Genomic DNA, 18,667 nt, shown 5'->3' with positions numbered 1-18,667 from the left:
AAGCCTTTAATGCTCCAGGCCTCACCCGGCGACACCTGCTCTCCCCGCCCCGTCCCCGCCCCGTCCCCGCCCCCCTGTGTCAAAGCCCCGCCCCACCTGACCCCGGCCGCACCTGGGCAGCCCGGCTTTGTCAGTGGTACGCTTGCGCACTTCTTCAGGCATCTTGGCAATGCCCGACTGTCAATGGCGGACGGGTCACCTCGCGTTTTTACAAATCTCTGCACAGCGGCTTTCTGCCATCTTTTCGAGCTGGTTCTGCCTTTCGTTGTCTTGGGAACCTGCCTTCTGGTTCTCTTGCTTGGCTTAAGAAGACGAGTTTTAAATTAGGCGGTCTGCGGGCAGCCCGCGTCCCGGCGCAGGGTCCTTATGTTGCGTCTTGGGCCGGACGCCCGGGAGGCCGGGTCCTTCTTTAGGGCGGTCGCGCAGGCAGCGGCTGCAGGAAGCCGGGCTCCGGGCGTCATGTACTACAAGTTTAGTGGCTTCACGCAAAAGTTGACGGGAGCATGGGCTTCGGACGCCTATTTCCCGCAGGTACGGGTCGCACCGCCCGGGCTCGGACAGGGGACGTGGAGGCCCAAACTTCCGCGCTAGGCTGCCGCGGCCTTGTAGCCGGTAACGGCTTCTGCCCGCAGTTCGGCTCGGTTCGCGCAATACCTTCTGGCACCTCTCCACACGGGCTTGCCACGGTCATCGAGGCTCCTGGTTGTGTAGCTGCTCTCTCGGCAGTGCTAGCTTAGCGCAGAAGCGTGGTCTGGCACTCTGCAGGGGTCAAGGTGACCCCCCCCCCCCGGGTCGTTGTTTGTCTTAAGTGGATGACTGGTGGGGTCGGGAGGGCCCAGGGTTGGGACTTTGCTGTGTCCACTGCCCTGCCTTTTCCTTCTCTTTTAGGCGGTTCGGCTTTTGCTCTCCCCAACGTCCCTTTGTTACCCTCCCCCCAAGCGCATCGGCTGATGCTCAAATGCAGCCTCACCCACGCACGAGATTGGAAAGTGGGGATCAAGGCTCCCAGAGAAGCCGCGGGGTGGGAGCGGCCGTACGATCCGAATTGGGAGATGTAATGGCTTTTCTCAGACGTCCTGGGAGAGCTTTGGAAGTTAAATGGAGCAAGGTTGCACTTTCTCAAGTGTAACGTGGTAGGGGTGCCTGAAAAGATTTCATTCAGATTCTACCAATTGGAACTTAAGTCTCCATCCTGAGTGGCGAAAAGATGTGGAATTTTAGAGTACCAGGCGGATTTGGGCTGGAATCCTCACTTTTGCTGCTTTACTCATGTGACCTTGGCCGAATTGCTAGCTATCTGTGAGCTCAGCTTCCTCTGTGGTCGCTTGAGTACAGGTTGAAGGAAGCGTGTGTCACGTGACTAGTAATTTGGGCTTGTTTGTTTCTGGGTTAGTGGTAACTGGTCTTCAGCTGAGTCCGAGTTCTCTCTCGTTCTCCTGGTGTGGGGAACGTTGACTGGAATGGTTGGGAGCCCAGGTGTGGTGGAAAGACTATCACATTGCTGCCGCCTCTTCCTTGAGACACTGCAGCGTCCCCAAGTGGACAATAATGGTTTCAGTTTCGGATTAGATTTTTTTTTTTTATTTTGACAGGCAGAGTTGGGGAGAGACAGAGAGAAAGGTCTTTCTTTTTCCGTTGGTTCACCCCCCAAATGGCCGCTACAGCTGTTGCGCAGCGCCGATCCGAAGCCAGGAGCCAGGTGCTTCCTCCTGGTCTCCCATGCGGGTGCAGGGCCCAAGGACCTGGGCCATCCTCCACTGTCCTCCCGGGCCACAACAGAGAGCTGGACTGGGAGAGGAGCAGCCGGGACTAGAACCCGGGGTGCTGGTGCCGCAGGCGGAGGGTTAGCCTAGTGAGCCGTGGCGCCGGCCAGTTTGATGAGTTTTGACAAATACTGTGTGTGACCCACATTCCTCTCAATGTGCATCATAGTTAAATAACCCCTGGAAGTTTCCTGGTGCCCTCTCTCTGTGAATTCCTGTCCCCTTTCCTACTATGACTGTCATCATGACAAATAGTTTTGTCTGTTTTTTTAACTTTATGTAAATAGCACACGATGTGTACTCTTCTGTGTAAGGTTTGTTCTTAATGTAGCATTTTTTGAGGTTCATCTATGTTACAGGAATCAGTAGTTTCTTTACTGCTCCATGGGGTTCCTATATATGAATATAGCATGATTTGTTTTAGTAGTGGTTGTAAACTTTTTTAAAAAGTGTCTATTTTTATCTTGAAATGCAGAGCAAGAGAGATCTTCAGTCTACTAGTTCATTCCCCAGATATGCACTCTGTCAGGGTTAGGCCTAAGTGAAGCTGGGAGCTCAGAACTCCATCTGGGTCTCCATGAGGGTGGCAGGAATCCAAGTGCTTGAGCCATTATCTGTTGCCTCCCAGGATGCATTAGCAGGGAGCTGGATTGGAAGCCAAATAGCCAAGATTTGAACCAGCACTCAGATATGGGTTGTAGGTGTCCCAAGAGGCAGCTTAACCTGCTGCACCACAGTGCTTGCCCTGATATTCTTTATAAACTAGGTGTATCGCCTATGAAGGAAAAGGTAAAATTGATACATTGAAATAAAGCTGGCACCCAGCAGAGATTACCTTGTGATGTATTTGGTATAGATAGGGTGTTCAGATTTCTTGCACCTCTTGAATTAATTGTATTTCTCTTGAGAATTGGAAGTTCTTAGTTACTTAGGTTTCTTAAACTATGATGAAAGAAGTGTTACTGTGTAGGCTTTATATGAATTGTAGATTTCAGAATGTGGCAGTTAACCCCACCCCCAACCAGGTGCTCTGACTTTGGTAATTAGGAGTACTTTAACTTTTCCTTTCTTGGGAACATTAGCATGCTATGAAATGAAGATGTTTGTAACTTTCAGTATTATATAAAGTGAATAACCTGACATTCATTAAATAACCTAATATGGAAAAGCTAGTTCTGTAACAATAGCACAGGTAGAGATTTATGTCGTCTCGATGGCATTGTCATTAATGAGATGAGCAGGGACGTATTTGAGGCTTGCAATTCTAGGTTGGGGCACCTGCAGCCCTGGGGTAAGCAGAGGTGAGCAATTTACTTTGGGTCCCTTCCTGTAAATACAGTTTTCTGGTCAGGTCCACTCTTGGGAAATCTAGTGCTGGAAGTGCAACTGCCTTGAAACATTGCTGCCATTGACTGCTCTTAAATTGCTGGCAGAGTTAATGATGGGTAGGTGAAAAATACTTTAGCATTATAGTCATTCCTTTTTCCTGTGGGACCAGGACAGCTAAATTATTGATAGTGTGGTATAATAAAAGCACCTTAGTTTGTATCCCTTCCTATGGAATCTGGGCTTTGTTTTAATCACCTATAAGGTGGGCTTTTACAGAGTTGTGAACAGTGAATTCAGTGACAGTTACAAAGATTGTAACTGGGAAAAGATTACAAATGAAAAAACAATGTAGAATTTTACACTGACTGTAAAACTTGTTAAATTAAGCATATGAAAAAAGATGGGGCCAGCGTTGTGATGTGGTGGGTTAAGCTGCCATCTGCAATGCTGGCATCCCATATGGGCACCAGTTCAAGTCCTGACTGCTCCACTTCCAATCCAGTTTCCTGCTAATGTACCTAGGAAAGCAGTGGAAGATGGCCCAAGTCCTTGTGCCCCTCCACCCATGTGGGAAACCCAAAGAAGCTCCTGGTTCTTGGGTTGGGCCGGGCCTGACCCAGTCTCTGTCATTGCAGCCATTTGGGGAGTGAACCAGCAGATAAAAGAGCTTTCGCTTTCTTGCTCACTCTCTACTCTGCCTTTCAAATAAATGAATCTTGATTCTGTATTCTAAACTTTGACCATATTGTAAGTGGAAATATGAAATTGTTTAAAACTATTAATTGATATTCTTGTTTTCAGATGATGCTGTTCAAAAATTGCTGTAGTTTTCAATCACTGGATGGGTAAACAAAGCAGTTAACGATAATCTCTTCTAAAAATGCACTCACACTAGCCTTGTCAAAACATGAATTTATTTTTTTTAAGATTTATTTATTTATTTGAAAGTCAGAGTTACACACAGAGAAGAGGTCTTCCATCTGATGGTTCACTCCCCAGTTGGCCACAACAGCCGGAGCTGCACCAATCCGAAGCCAGGAGCTTCTTTTGGGTCTTCCACACAGGGACCTAAGGACTTGGGACACCTTCTACTGCTTTCCCTGGACATAGCAGAGAGCTGGATCAGAAGTAGAGCAGCTGGGTCTCGAACCAGCGCCCATATGGAATGCCAGCACTTCAGGGCATGAATTTACTTTCAAACCATTTCTGGAGATGCTTGGTAGAAAGGGTTTTTGCATTTGAGGGGAAGTGATCATTTGAAGAAAATACAGTGAGCTCATAGTGTTATATAAAGGAGTCTAACATTCTCCAGTTCAAACAGAGATCCTTTGTGGCCTTGTGAGCTCAGTAGTGGGGCTTCTCTTTCCCTTTCTGATGCCTTCTGAGTCAGAAAAGTGAACCAACACCTCACTGACCAAACTTGCTGTTAAAATGGATTATTGTTTGATTTTAAAGAAGATTTATTTATTTGAAAGGCAGAGTTACAAAGAGAGAGGTCACTATCCAGTGGTACACTCCCCAAAGCACCAGGGCCACCTTCTGCTGTTTTCCTAGACACATTAGCAGGGAGCTGGATCTGAAGTGGAGCAGTTGGGGCCTTCAGCTGGTGCCTTATGGGATGCTGACATTGCAGATTGCTGTGCCATAACACTGGTCCAGGAATATTGTTTTAAGCAGTAGTTAGTTGTTGGAGGTTAGGGTATGAGTAGTAGAGTACTTAAAGCCAAGGCTGTGGGGGCTGATGCTGGCATCCCATACGGGTACCAGTTCGAGTCCCGGCTGCTCCACTTCCAATCCAGCTCTCTGCTGTGGCCTGGGAAAGCAGTAGAAGATGGCCCAAGTCCTTGGGACCCTGCACCTGGGAGGGAGACCTGGAGAAAACTCCTGGCTTTTTATCGGCCCAGCTCCGGCCGTTGTGGCCAGTTGGGGAGTGAACCAGTGTGTGGAAGACCTCTCTGCTTCTGTCTCTCTCTCTCTCTCTGTCTCTCTAACTCTGACTTTCAAATAAATAAATGCATCTTAAAAAATAAGCCAAGGCTGTGGACTTAGAGAGGCTTGGGTTTCACAGCTTGCTGTATCCTTCTGCTAAATAACCATTGGCAACTTCCCTTCTCTGATCCAGTTTTCTCCTCTGTGAATTGGGAATAGTGTCATTTCTTCAGGGTTTCTGTTGGGATTAAATAAAGTCTTGCACATGAAATGCTTAACGTGACGCTGGGCACAAAATGTGGGATAACTGGATGTTAGCTGCTGGCACTTCAAAACATTAGCATCTGTAAAGGGAGAATGTGGCTGTTCAGTCCTAGTGTATTTCTGGTATAGAGTAAGTGGTCAGTAATGTATAGTGAATGAGTCAGTGCATTACAAAAACAGGCCATTTCCCATTTATCTGTGACACAGAAAAATGGAAGCCACGTTTATTTAGTACAATTTTGTTGCCTTGTTGAGCTCAGTGCCTGCCTGGTAGGAATAACACTGATATTTTAGGTATCAATAAGAGATAAGAACCGGGAGTCTGATCACTGTATTAATTTGGGTAACAGGTTTCCTTTTTTTGTCTTTAAACTAAAGAGAGTGGGCTTGTACTTTGATGTCCAATTTAAAAATTTTATTTTTCCTAGTTAGGATTTAATATGAAAATACGATTTTACTGGTCTGTAACTCTTAGCTCCTTATTTTGGTCTGCATGTTGTTAAGGGAGAACTGTCTTTATCTGTCACTTTATGCTTATGCCTTCAGTTAAAAAATTAGTGTTCCCCTCGGGTTCTTTTTTTTTTTTTTTTTTAACAGCTTTATTGAGATATAATTCACATACCATACAATTCAGGGGTCTTCATTGTATTCATATATGTGCAACTACCACCACAATTGATTTTAGAATATTTTCCTCATTCCCAAAAGAAACTTTACTGTTCAGCTGTCACTCCCTTCTCCCCGCTCCTCCACCTAACCTGTCTCCTTTCTGAGTTCCCTGTCCTGGACTCTATGGGGACATAGTCACGCAGTGGGTGGTCTTTAGGGGCTGACCTTTTCACTCAGCATAGTGTGTCAGCATTGCCCATGCTGTAGCTTGTATCAGTGCTTCCTTGGTCCCCTTGCTTTACTCTACTTAGAGGTCTAATAATCATGGAAAATTCAGTTACTTTATATTTTGTTTTGGTTTATTTTCTGATCCTAAAAGGGCAAGTGTGTGTTTTTGTTTTTAAACTATTACAGGCTGTTTGAGATTGAGTTATTGATACATTTCTGTAGTGCACTCTGGAGTTCCGTATTCTATGTTCGAACATTTTTCTCCAGGGAAGAGCCAGGCCCAAAGGTCACACAGATTATAAATGTTTTACTGGTTTGAGAGGAGTTTAGATTGGGCCGTTGTTGTTGTTTGTGCCTTTCCTCTCCCTCTCCCCATCTTAGTGCCTGGGAGTTCTTGACAGGGTTCTCTTTGGGAAAGGGGAATAGAGTGTTGTGTCAAAAGTCCGAGGACCAACTAAAGCCTTACAATGCAGAGCAGGGGAAGACTCTCCTTCCCTGTTGTGATTGGCTGGCTGCCTCTGCTATTCTGGACAGCCTGTTCTTGAAAGGTTTGCTCAGATGCCACATGTACTTTTAACTTACCATTTTTCTTATTTTCCTGCAGGGATTAAAGCCTGTGGTTTCCACAGAAGCACCACCTATCATATTTGCTACCCCAACTAAATTGACCTCCAATTCTCCCGCATATGATTATGCTGGGAAAAACAAAGTTCCAGAGTTGCAGAAGTTTTTCCAGGTGAGAGAAGACACTCTAGAACATAGAAGCCTGTAAACTATGCTTTAAAAATCTCTTCTTAAAATGAGTCTTAGTCAAACTTCCTTTTTCTGTAAATAGGATTCGCTTGATTTTAGCTTGAGCCATAAGTGGATAGGACTTTATATAAAGTGGGAAGGGTGATTTGCAGATTTCCTGTACAGCTCTTGCTTGTCCTTTGCATGAAGGAAGCACTAGCATGTGTGATGACACTGAGTAATCCAGTATGTGTTTGGCTTTGTGATATATGCAATGACGTTTGCCAGTGAGTTTTCTTCTCATTATTTGCTTGGTATTAAAATTCACTGACTTGTTCCTGGAATTACAAGAGGCCCCCTTGGCTTGCTGATCAACAGAGAAGTCAGCATTAGAATTTAAAATACTGTGCAAAGTTGATCCACCTACAGAAATGGAAAAGTTGGTCACCCGGCCTGTAACTCAGCTACAGTGGCAGTGACAGAGCCTATTATTACAGAGTGGCTTCTCTTTCCTCAAAAAATATGTCCTGATTCAAGTTCATTTTGGGGATAGAGCACTTTAATTTTGATCATTTTAATCCCTTTTTATACTATAAGATTTGAGAGGGCATTTAGAATCTTAAGATACAGTGGGAAGGGATTTTGGAGACAGTACAAAATAATGAATTAAAAAATCATATGAATCTGACTATTAAATAGGGACTTAACAGTTTGGTAGAAAGAAGATAGTTGACTGGCTGACCCAGGGTACTCTGACTTTGTCAGAACTACACAGAGTGTTTCTTTTTTTTTTTTTTTTTTTTTTGACAGGCAGAATGGTCAGAGAGAGACAGAGAGAAAGGTCTTCCTTTTGCCGTTGGTTCACCCTCCAGTGGCCGCCGCGGTAGGCGCGCTGCTGCCGGCGCACCGCGCTGTTTCGATGGCAGGAGCCAGGTGCTTATCCTGGTCTCCCATGTGGGTGCAGGGCCCAAGGACTTGGCCATCCTCCACTGCCTTCCCGGGCCATAGCAGAGAGCTGGCCTGGAAGAGGGGCAACCGGGATAGAATCCGGTGCCCCGACCGGGACTAGAACCTGGTGTGCCGGCGCCGCAAGGCGGAGGATTAGCCTATTGAGCCACGGCGCCGGCCCACAGAGTGTTTCTTGTGCATGTGTTTGTTTACCTGCTGATTACTGTTGGCCTTTAAAATATTCACTATGCACCTTTCCTAGTTAAGTAGTATCTGATAAATCCTTAGAAATTTGGAATTCGTTGCATGCTCTTCGCTTTGGGCTGCATTTTAGAGAATGACTGGACTTAAAAGCTTTAGCTACATTTCTTTAAGGAAATAAACTGGCATTTTAGTTAGCATTCTGAGGAATTAGGGCTTTTTCTACTGTGATGTATTGATGGATTAGTTATAAGGTAAACACATTTGTTCTATGTTAGCCTAAAATTGTAAAATCTTTTCCTTACTAACCATGCCCTTGTTAATTCTTGCTTTTAAGAAATCTGATGGCGTGCCCATCCACCTGAAACGAGGCCTGCCTGACCAAATGCTTTACCGGACCACCATGGCGCTGACTGTGGGAGGGACCATCTACTGCCTGATCGCTCTCTACATGGCTTCACAGCCCAAAAACAAATGACTTAGACTGCAGAGGACTGGTTGGCTTTTTGGCATTAAACCCTTTGAGTTTTCACTTTTTGTTGTTTCTGTTATATCTTTTTTTTTTTTTTTTTTTTTTTTTTTTTTTAAATTTCAGTGGATGGTCGTCTTAACATTTTCCAGAAAAGAATGAAGAGAATGTTTTGGTTTGTTCATGCATACATATGGCTTGCCAGATGACAGAGCTTATCTGACAGTTAAATCTATTGTTTAAAGAAATGATGCTGTGTTCTGTATTTGGGTTTCTGATTTCCCTGGAGGTTTTAGATGAAGGTTGCACACAGGCTGATTAACAGCAGCCTGTGCTGAGTCTCCAGAGACTTGGAGTTAACATTTTTGAGCATGGGATGCAGAAGCCTTTCTGGATTTGGATGTGACTGAGGAAGGAAGACAAGCCAAGGCCAGGCACATGTACTGAAGGGTTTGAGTTAGGCACTTTGGGGATTTTTCCCTCTTGCAGCAAAATGTAATAGAAATTGTGTGCAGCCTGCCTCTGTTCATTGGTCACTTTGTTTCAAAGGGTTATTTGCCTCATCTTGGCTTTTTAGTGAATTTTTATGTGTCATTGTTGTGTATTTATTCCACCCTGGGAACAGAGAACACCTGCTTAGTATTGCCCTTTAGAGTGGTGTCTGTTTTGTTAATGCAGCTGTGCCACAAATTCTCTTTTGTCGTTTAAAAATGTTATGGCTTTAAATTATAATTTATTTTGACTGTGGAATAAATACATGAACGAAAAATTTCAAGTTGGAAGTTGTTTTAAATTAAATGACTTTTCAGAATAATTTTAGAACACCAGAGGCATCTTGGATTTTTTTTAATTGGGCACCAGATAATAGTTAAACAGTTCCTCAAAGTCAAGTAATACAGTAGAATTCTAAAGTCATGCTAATGATTTCCATATGGTTTCTTGTAAGAAACCTGCTTACCCCTTCGTGAAATGTGCCTTTAATGCACGGTGCATTTAGATACTAGCTTCCTGCGCTGTAATAATTTGCAGACCTCACTTACTCTGTATTAATTCTGGAAAAATGTGGAATTTTATTATATATGTAATGTATATATATAGTTATATGTGTATATCTACAAAATGATGATCTGTGTCTTGCCATGGCAAAGAACATTGACTTCTTACTGAGGATAAAATATTTGAAAATACTCAATAGCATTGTAATAAAAGGAAGCCCTTTTATGTCTATACAGATCTAAATTTCAGACTCTAGAAAGATACTAAGATTAGCACAGTGTACATAGTGTATTCTTCACTGAGATCACCAGTTATCAGTATATTGAATCTTTTTTTCTTGCTCTCACACACAGACACACACATGGCATGAATCTTAAACCTGAGTCTAAGGCTTGTTTTTTGCTGAATCATTTAAGATTAAGTTACAGAATTATCACAAATTGGGCATAGTCGTTTGGCAAGTACTGTCTCCCAAGAGTAAGGGCATATGCCTTCATAACCATAGCACAGTTGTCACACTCAGTAAAGTGAACATTGGTTACAGGTAAAACCATCTAATAGAGTCTGTTTTCAGATTACTTCAGTGTCATAGTAATATGTCCTTTATACTTGTGTGTTTTTTTTTTAAACAGCTTCGTTGGGATATAATTCACACACCATACAGTTTACCTAAAGTGTACAATTCAGTGGCTTTTATAGTATTCAAAGTTGTACAGCCATCACTTCAGTCAATTTTAAAACATTTTTATCTGGGCCAGCACTGTGGTGTAGCAGGATAACATGCCGTCTACATCACTAGCATCCCATGTGGATGCTGGTTTGAGTCCCAACTGCTTCACTTTCAGTCCAGCTCTCTGCTATGGTCTGGGAAAGCAGCAGAAGATGGCCCAAGTGCTTGGGCCCCTGCAACTACATGGGAGACCCGGAAGAAGATCCTGGCTTTGGCCTGGCCGTTTGGGGTGTAAACTAGTGGATGGAAGAGCTTTCTCTGCCTCTGGCTCTCTTCCTGTCTGTAATTCCGTATTTCACATATATGGATATATATTTAAAATAAGTAAATAAATCTTTAAGAAAATCACTTTGATCATGCTAAAGAACCATGTACCCAGTAATAGTCACTTTCCTTTCCTTCCTCAGCGCCACCTTCTAGCCCTCAGGCGACCACTTGTCTACTTTGATTCTTTAGGGATTTGTCCTTTAGGTATACTTCTGTGACTGGCTTTGGCAGGTACTGGCCCTTTTTTTTTTTTTTTTTTTAAGATTTGTTAATTTGAAAGGCAGAATTAGATCTTCCATCCACTGGTTCACTCTCCAAATGGCCGCAGTGGCTGGAGCTGGGCTGGTCAGGAGCCAGAGCTTCTTTGGGTCTTCTATCTGGGTGGCAGGGGCCCAAGGACTTGGGCCATCTTCCGCTGCTTTCCCAGGTGCATTAGCAGGGAGCTGGATTGAAAGTGGAGCAGCCTGGGCCGGCGCCGCGGCTCACTAGGCTATTCTTCCGCCTGCGGCACCGGCATACTGGGTTCTAGTCCCGGTCGGGGTGCTGGATTCTGTCCTGGTTGCTCCTCTTCCAGGCCAGCTCTCTGCTGTGGCCTGGGAGTGCAGTGGAGGATGGCCCAAGTGCTTGGGCCCAGCACCCGCATGGGAGACCAGGAGAAGCACCTGGCTCCTGGGCTTTGGATCAGCATGGTGCGCCGGCCGCAGCAGCCATTGGGGGGTGAACCAATGGCAAAAGGAAGACCTTTCTCTCTGTCTCTCTCTCACTGTCCACTCTGCCTGTCAAAAAAAAAAAAAAAAAAAAAAAGTGGAGCAGCCTGGACATGAACTGGTGCACATATGGGATGATGTCATTGTAGGCAATGGCTTTGCCTGCTACATTGCACCACTGGCCTGTATTAGCAATTTTTATAACTGAATAATACCTGAATGTGTGGATATACCACACTTTGCTTAACCATTCATCTGTTGATGGGCATTTGGGTTATTTCCAGTTTGTGCTGTAAGGAATAATGCTGCTATGAACAACAGTGAAGGTTTCTATGTGAACATAATTACTCTCGGGTGTATAGTTTGGGGTGGAATTGCTTGGTCATATGTAACTGTTTAACTTTTTGAGGACTACAGACTTTCTAACTCAGATGTACTATTTTACATTCCTGCCAGAAGATTTTTTTTTTTTAAAGATTTTATTTATTTATTTGAAAGTCAGAGAGTTAAACAGATGAGAGGCAGAAAAAGAGAGAGAGAGGTCTTCCATCTGATGGTTCACTCCCCAGTTGGCTGCAATGGCTGGAGCTGTGCTGATCCGAAGCCAAGAGCCAGGAGGTTCTTCTGGGTCTCCCATGTGGGTGCAGGGGCCCAAGGATTTGGACCATCTTCTACTGTTCTCCCAGGCCATAGCAGAGAGCTGGATCGGAAGAGGAGCAGCCGGGACTCGAACCGGCGCCCATATGGGATGCTGGCGCTTCAGGCCAGGGCGTTAACCTGCTGCACCACAGTGCCGGCCCCAGCGGTTTGTTTTTATAATTTAAAAAGAAATTTTATTTATTGAAGTACTTTTTTTTTTTTTTTTAATTTTTTTTTTGACAGGCAGAGTGGTCAGAGAGAGACAGAGAGAAAGGTCTTCCTTTTGCCGTTGGTTCACCCTCCAATGGCTGCTGCGGCCGTGCTGATCCAAAGGCAGGAGCCAGGTGCTTATCCTGGTCTCCCATGGGGTGCAGGGCTCGAGAACTTGGGCCATCCTCCACTGCACTCCTGGGCCATAGCAGAGAGCTGGCCTGGAAGAGGGGCAACCGGGACAGAATCCGGTGCCCTGACTGGGACTAGAACCCAGTATGCTGGTGCCGCAGGCGGAGGATTAGCCTATTGAGCCGCAGCACCGGCCGAGGTGTACTTTTATTCTAGCAGATTAAAAACTCCTGTTCTTTATCTTAGTGCTTTTGTTCAATTTCCAGCTCTGGCCCCTGACTCCAGTTTCCTGCTAATGTTTACTCTGGGAAGCAGTGGTTACTGGGTCCTTGCCACCCACGTGGGAGACCTGGATTGAGTTGCTGGCTTTTGGCTCAGGCCCTGGGCCAGCCTTGGCCATTGTGGGTATTTGGGGAATGAAGTAGCAGATGGGTGCCTGCTCTTTTTGTGTATCTCTGAGAGACATCACCACTGCTTTTCAGGATCTGCGTTAGTAGGACCCAGAGTCACAATCCAGTGCTGGGAATTGGAACTCGGGCACTCAGGGTAGGATGGGCGCACTTTAACTGCTAGGCGGACACCTGTTCCCTGGTGTTTTGTTTTGGGTCCAGGATCCAGATGAGGATCATACATTGCATTTAGTTGTCTCTTTCAGTCTACTTTTGTCCACAATGGTCCCCGTTGTCCTTCCTGAATTGACTTATTCGAAGAGTCTGGGTAAATTGTTGGTAGGACATTCTTCAATTTGAAGTTGTCTGATTGTCTCCTTACTGTTGGTTTCAGGTTAAACATTTCTTTAAAGATTTATTTATTTTAAAGTCAGAGTTAATAATGGGCCAGGCTGAAGTCAGGAGCTTCTTCAGGTCTCCTATGTGAATGTGAGGGGCCCAAGCACTTGGGCCATCTTCTGCTTTCCCAGGTGCATTAGCAGGGAGCTGGATCAGAAGTGAAGTGGTTGGAACTTGAACCAGCACCCACGTAGGATGCTGGTATTGCAGGCAGCAGCTTAACCCAATATGCCTCCGTGCTTGCCCTCAGGTGAAATGTTTTTGTCAGAAATTCTTCATAGATGGTGTGGTGGCCCTATGTCAGGTGGCACTTGATTCCAGTTAATTCTGTTTGAATTTAGTTAAGATGTTAACTGCCAGCTTTCTCCCTTGTGAAGATGCCCTTTCCCCTCTAGTTCATAAGCCATCTGAGGTAATTTGAGTCTAGAAATATCCTGTCCTCATTCGTTTTGCACCCAGTGTTAATGTTCATTGGTGGTTCTTAATAGAATTATTATTGAGGGGGTTTTAACAAAAGCGACTGTCTATTCTGTCATTCCTTCTGCATTACAAACATCTTCCTGTGACGATGAACAGTCCTTTAAAGTAATTTTACTATAATTTCTGCAATCAGAGTGTAATCCCTGTGCTTGCTATTAGTCATTTCCACGCTGAAGTGCAGCTCCATTGGGCTTCTGTGTGCTGTTGACATCCCCGTGAGTCTGTCAGCATTTCCTTACTTTGTGACACACAAGATGGTTCCCACATTGACCTTGTGTTTTCCTACCTGAATTTCCTGTTTACTTCCAGGTATGCTCTATGAATGAGTGTATATAAATGCATTTTCCTTTTGTTTTTGCCTAAATGGTAATTACTTCCTTGTCTCACTTGTAGTTTAGAAATTTTCTGCCTTATTTTCTGGATGGTACTCCATTTTATGAGTGCACATGGTTTGTTTAATTAGTGTCCTTTTGATATTTATTTTTAAATTCTTTTTTTTTTCAAATACAGCTTTAGTGCATCAGTTCTTTATTTTTTTTTTTTTAATTTATTTTTATTTGAAAGGCATAGTTAATGTGAGAGAGTCTGTCATCTACTGATTCACTTCCCAAATGTCTGCAATGAGTGGGACTGGGCCAGGCTGAAGCCAGGGGCCTGGAACTCCATCCTGGTCTCCCATGGGGTTGGCAGGGATCCAAGTACTTGGACCATCTTCTCCCTATTCATATTAACAGGGAGTAGCATCTGAAGTGGAGCGGCTGGGACTTGAACTGGCACTACAGTATGGGATGCCAGCATTGCAGGCAGCAGCTTAGCTCCCTGTGCCACAACCTGCCCCCCCCCATAAAAATTAAAAATGTAGCAAGTTAAGCCTCCCAAATTGGCCCAGGTTCAAGACACAGCTGCTCCACTTCCCATCCAGCTCCCTATTACTGTGCCTGGGAAAGAGTGGAAGATGGCCCAAATCCTTGGGCCCCTGCAACCACATAGGAGACCCAGAATAAGTTCCTGGCTTCAGCCTGGTGCAGTCATTTGGGGAGTGAACCAGTGTCTTTCTCTCTCTGTGTCTTCTCCTTTCTCTGTAACACGGCCTTTCTAATAAAATATTTAAAAACATTTAAAATGTTAAATTACATATGGTCAATAAGAAACTTTCAAACTGAACTGTTATTGCCTGCAAATGTTTTGGCCCTTGAATCCATGGAGGACTTTAAATCCTGAAATCATAAGTTAATGGTACTAAACATTTATGGAGTTTGAGAGGGCGTGGTGAGAGGTCCTTAGGTCTTTGAGGGAGTTCCCTGGGAGGGTAATTCTCATAAGAAGCTTGTTTCTGAAGCCTGAGTTTGGGCCCAGCCTCCTCCTCTGCCTCTGGGCTTTCTTCTGGACATACTCTGCCATCAGCTGTGGGCTCCTTGCCAGAACAAAAGCCTGTGTTGTGCTGCTTTTGGATTTCAGACCTCCAAACCTATGTACTAAATAAACCATTTCTTTTTATGCATTAGCTGCCTCAGGTATTTTGTTATAGTAATGAAAAATGTCTAATGTACAAGCCTGAAGTTATTACATTAGGATAAAATTTTGGAGGTAAAATTATAGGTGTAGTGGTGAAATGAAAATACAAGTTCAAGAAGAGATTTCTTTTTTATTAAAAAATTTATTCATGGGGCCGGTGTTGAGGCTTAGCGGGTAAAGCCACCTCCTGCAGTGCCGACATCCCATATGGACACTGGTTCAATTCCCCGCTGCTCCACTTACTATCTAGCTCTCTGTTGTGGCCTGGGAGAGCAGTAGCAGATGGCCCAAGTGCTTGGGCCCCCGCACCCAAGTCGGAGACCAGAGGAAACTCCTGGCTATTTGCTTTAGATTGGCGCAGCTCCAACTGTTGTGGCCAATTGGGGAGTGGACCAGCAGATGGAAGACCTCTCTCTCTCTCTCTGCCTCTTCTCTCTCTGTATAACTCTGCCTTTCAAATAAATAAAGCTTTTAAAAATTTATCCATTTGAGAAACAGAAAGAGTGCTCAATCTATATCTTCTGCATAGATGGCAGGAATCCAATTACTTGGGCCATCACCTGCTGCTCCCTGGGCCTGCAGGAAGCTTGAATCAGGAACTGGAAGAAGATAGTGAACCCAGGTTCTCCCATATGGGATGTGGGCATCTAACCTGGAGTCTTAACTGGTTAGACCAAACAAGTGCCCCAAGAAGAAATTTCTGACTGTTCAGTGGGACTTTGGTTTGAATATCCTTACCCAAACTCATGTTGAAATTGAATCCGCACTGTGAAGCGGAAACAATCCGACTGAGGTAATTAAGGTTAAATGAGGTCATAGGATGGGGTCCCTATCCAGTGGGACCGTGGCTTTATAAGAGGAACAGAGCCCTAAGCTATGACATTGTCTTGTCCTGTGATGCCCTGCACCGCCTTGGGACTCTGCAGAGACCCCCCTGCAAGGACTTCACTAGATGTGGCCGCCCCATTCTGAACTTCCAGCCTTCAGAACCGTGAGTCAAATTAACTTTTTTTCTTTATAGATTGCTCAGTCTGTGGTACTCAGTTAGAGCAGCAGCAAATGTACTAAGACAAATAGAGATTTGTATTTTAACATTCCAGTGGGTGCATTTATGAGTGATTGAATTGCTTAGCTAAGGTTTACAATACAACAGAAAGTATGAAGTATGCTCATTGTAATTATTTAAACTTAAAGAGAAAAATTTCAGATGTTAAGCTTAAATCTGCAAGGTAGTACAAGCACATTTTCAAAACTTTTTAGGATAAATGAGCAAGAAGGGCTGAAAGTAGCTTTTACACTTTTTATTTATTTATTTATTTATTTTTTTGACAGACAGAGTGGACAGTGAGAGAGAGAGACAGAAAGGTCTTCCTTTTTGCCGTTGGTTCACCCTCCAATGGCCGCCGCGGTAGGCGCACTGCTGCCGGCGCACCGCGCTGATCCGATGGCAGGAGCCAGGTGCTTCTCCTGGTCTCCCATGGGGTGCAGGGCCCAAGCACTTGGGCCATCCTCCACTGCGCTCCCTGGCCACAGCAGAGAGCTGGCCTGGAAGAGGGGCAACCGGGACAGGATCGGTGCCCCGACCGGGACTAGAACCTGGTGTGCCGGCGCCGCAAGGTGGAGGATTAGCCGCCTATTGAGCCACGGCGCCGGCCTTGCACTTTTTATTTTTATACTTATTTGAAAGAATGATGGGGCTGGCAGGGAGAGAGAGATCTTCTATCCATTGGTTGACTTCTCAAATGGCTGCTACTGTTTAGGTCTGGGCCAGAAGCCAGGAGTCAAGAACTCCATCCATATGGATGACAGGGGCCACCTTCACTGATTTTTCCAGGTGCATTAGCAGGAACATGGATCAGAAGCTGAGCAGCTGCGACCCAAACCAGCATGTGGGATGCCACCATCACAAGTGGCAGCTGCAAACCCCTGCAACGCAAGGCCAGTTCTACACTTCTCTGAGAGGTGCCTACTTGTCCCTCCCTTTATCTTCTTTGTCAGGTAGGTTCCCTGTCAGGTCTGACTAGCTTTCCTTTCTTTGCTTGCCCCTTGTCCTGTGTGACTTTGTTGTGAAGCTGTCAGTGACATGGTGAGGGTGGCATGGGTCTCAGAACCCTGGCCAGCTTGTTTTCATTTCCATCTTGTTTTAATCCTTTTTGAGTGTGTGGCTCTGGGTAGGCTCCCAGCTTGTAGAGGCTTGTAATCCCTGAGTTTTCTTTCTTTTCTCATGCTCAGAAGCTTTGTAAACGTCTCCCTTTCGGGTCCATTGATCCTCAGTACAGTAGGTAGTGGTTACACCTGGGACAGTGATCATTGGTTGCTGAGGAATCGATATTACTTGCCCCAGTGAACTAATACACTTATTAGACATGTTGGCTCCATACCTCCTGTTTGGATCGTTGTTCAGCACCATAGACTGCCTGTGTGAGAGGTTGGTTGAGAAGTGGGACCCTGCCCCCGGTGCGCCTCTTGTCATTTATGGATTTGTAGTGCCTCCCTCACCCTTGGTCATCAAGGAGTTCGGCTAATTCTCTGCTTCCAGAATTAATTACTGTTCAGAAGCACAGGCTATTAGGTGCTAGGGCGTCAAAGATGAGTCACATACCCTTGGATTTGCCAGGCAAGCCTGGTGATTGTATTTAAGGAGACTCCTTTAAAAATCATTTTTAGGGCCCTTTTCAGAGTGTTTTCCAGTCTGGTGGAGAAGACCATGGCCCAGAAATGCCGTTATTGAGGGACTCTGCAGTTATGCCTCACTTGTCTCAATCGAGGAGCTCCCTGTGACTGGTGGGCTTTGGTTGCTTTAGAAAAATGGGAGTTGTAGGGGCCTGGTGGGACTTCTATTGTGAGAAACTCAACACTAGCCCTCTGCCGAGGTGAGAGGGGAGCTGGAGGGATGGGAGGTAGTCTACTCTGCCATTAGCAGCTGGCACTTGCACAAGCTTTGTGTGGCTGCAAGGTGCCTGGCAGGGGTGCTGGGCTGCTGCAGACTGTTGGAATGGGTAGGTGGAGATCAGATGCTGTGTGCTCAAGGCCCAGGAGCTGCTGCAGAGTCAGGGGATCGCATTCTTTAGATAATGTCTTTTCCCTGAGCCCTGACACAGCCCTCTTGGGACATCATCCCTTCCCTTGCTCTGACCTTGTTTCTGTCCTGAGGTTTGTCATGGCCACATGGCTGTACCTCAGGGACAAAGCACAGGTCCTTCACACTGCCCAGTGTGTACTACCCAGATTGGAATCTTTGCTGACTCCCATGGAAATCGGCAGGGGCTGCCCCTGGCTGTAAGAAGTGGGTTTGCTTCCCAGTCTGCAGGGGGAGGAAGCAGAAGCTCATTGTGGTGGAGCCCTGGTATGGCTACCTATGAAAACACAAAATGAGGGAGGGATTTGGGTTTCCCAGGGTAGAAAAGGAAAGGCTGAAGCTGCACAGGCCTAAACCCAATGCTGGGAGGTAGTGGGCTCAGAAATTGGGGTGGTTCCTGAGGGCTTCTTACCAGGCAGAGAGCCTCTCGGACATTGTCAGCTCTCCTAGGAAATGGGAAAGAGGTGGGGAAGGGCAGTTAGGCAAGAGTAGAGTGGAAATGCTTGTGCAAGGGTCTGTGGCCCAGGGCCCACTGTAGGCTGTACCAGCTCGTGCTTGAGTTGTTGCCTGTAACAAGGACTCTGGGAAAACCCAAGGAAGGAGACAACTTGGCCATTCAGTGCAGCCTGGGCTCTTAGGAGGGCTCCACAGG

General features: G+C 45.4%; 1 protein-coding gene across 1 annotated transcript; it reads left to right on the top strand.

Annotated features, from left to right (window-relative positions):
• The first annotated feature begins 395 nt into the window (after positions 1 to 395).
• LOC133772623 (cytochrome c oxidase subunit 7A-related protein, mitochondrial) lies at positions 396 to 9,247 on the top strand. The gene is made up of 3 exons (XM_062209341.1): positions 396 to 531; positions 6,727 to 6,858; positions 8,341 to 9,247. Exons 1-3 carry the CDS (start codon positions 460 to 462, stop codon positions 8,479 to 8,481), a joined length of 345 nt encoding a protein of 114 aa, XP_062065325.1. The 5' UTR covers positions 396 to 459; the 3' UTR covers positions 8,482 to 9,247.
• Positions 9,248 to 18,667: the final 9,420 nt, after the last annotated feature.

Source organism: Lepus europaeus, chromosome 13, assembly GCF_033115175.1.
Source record: "Lepus europaeus isolate LE1 chromosome 13, mLepTim1.pri, whole genome shotgun sequence".
Taxonomy (NCBI): Eukaryota; Metazoa; Chordata; class Mammalia; order Lagomorpha; family Leporidae; genus Lepus; species Lepus europaeus.
Note: the sequence above shows the minus strand (reverse complement) of the source record. Positions and strands in the feature narration are given on the sequence as shown.

Bases quoted from the DNA above. Each gene is read 5' to 3' on its own strand.
- LOC133772623 (XM_062209341.1), top strand. From the start codon at position 460: ATGTACTACAAGTTTAGTGGCTTCACGCAAAAGTTGACGGGAGCATGG. The intron at 532-6,726 runs GTACGGGTCGCA...ATTTTCCTGCAG, and splicing joins CGGACGCCTATTTCCCGCAG to GGATTAAAGCCTGTGGTTTC. The intron at 6,859-8,340 runs GTGAGAGAAGAC...CTTGCTTTTAAG, and splicing joins AGTTGCAGAAGTTTTTCCAG to AAATCTGATGGCGTGCCCAT.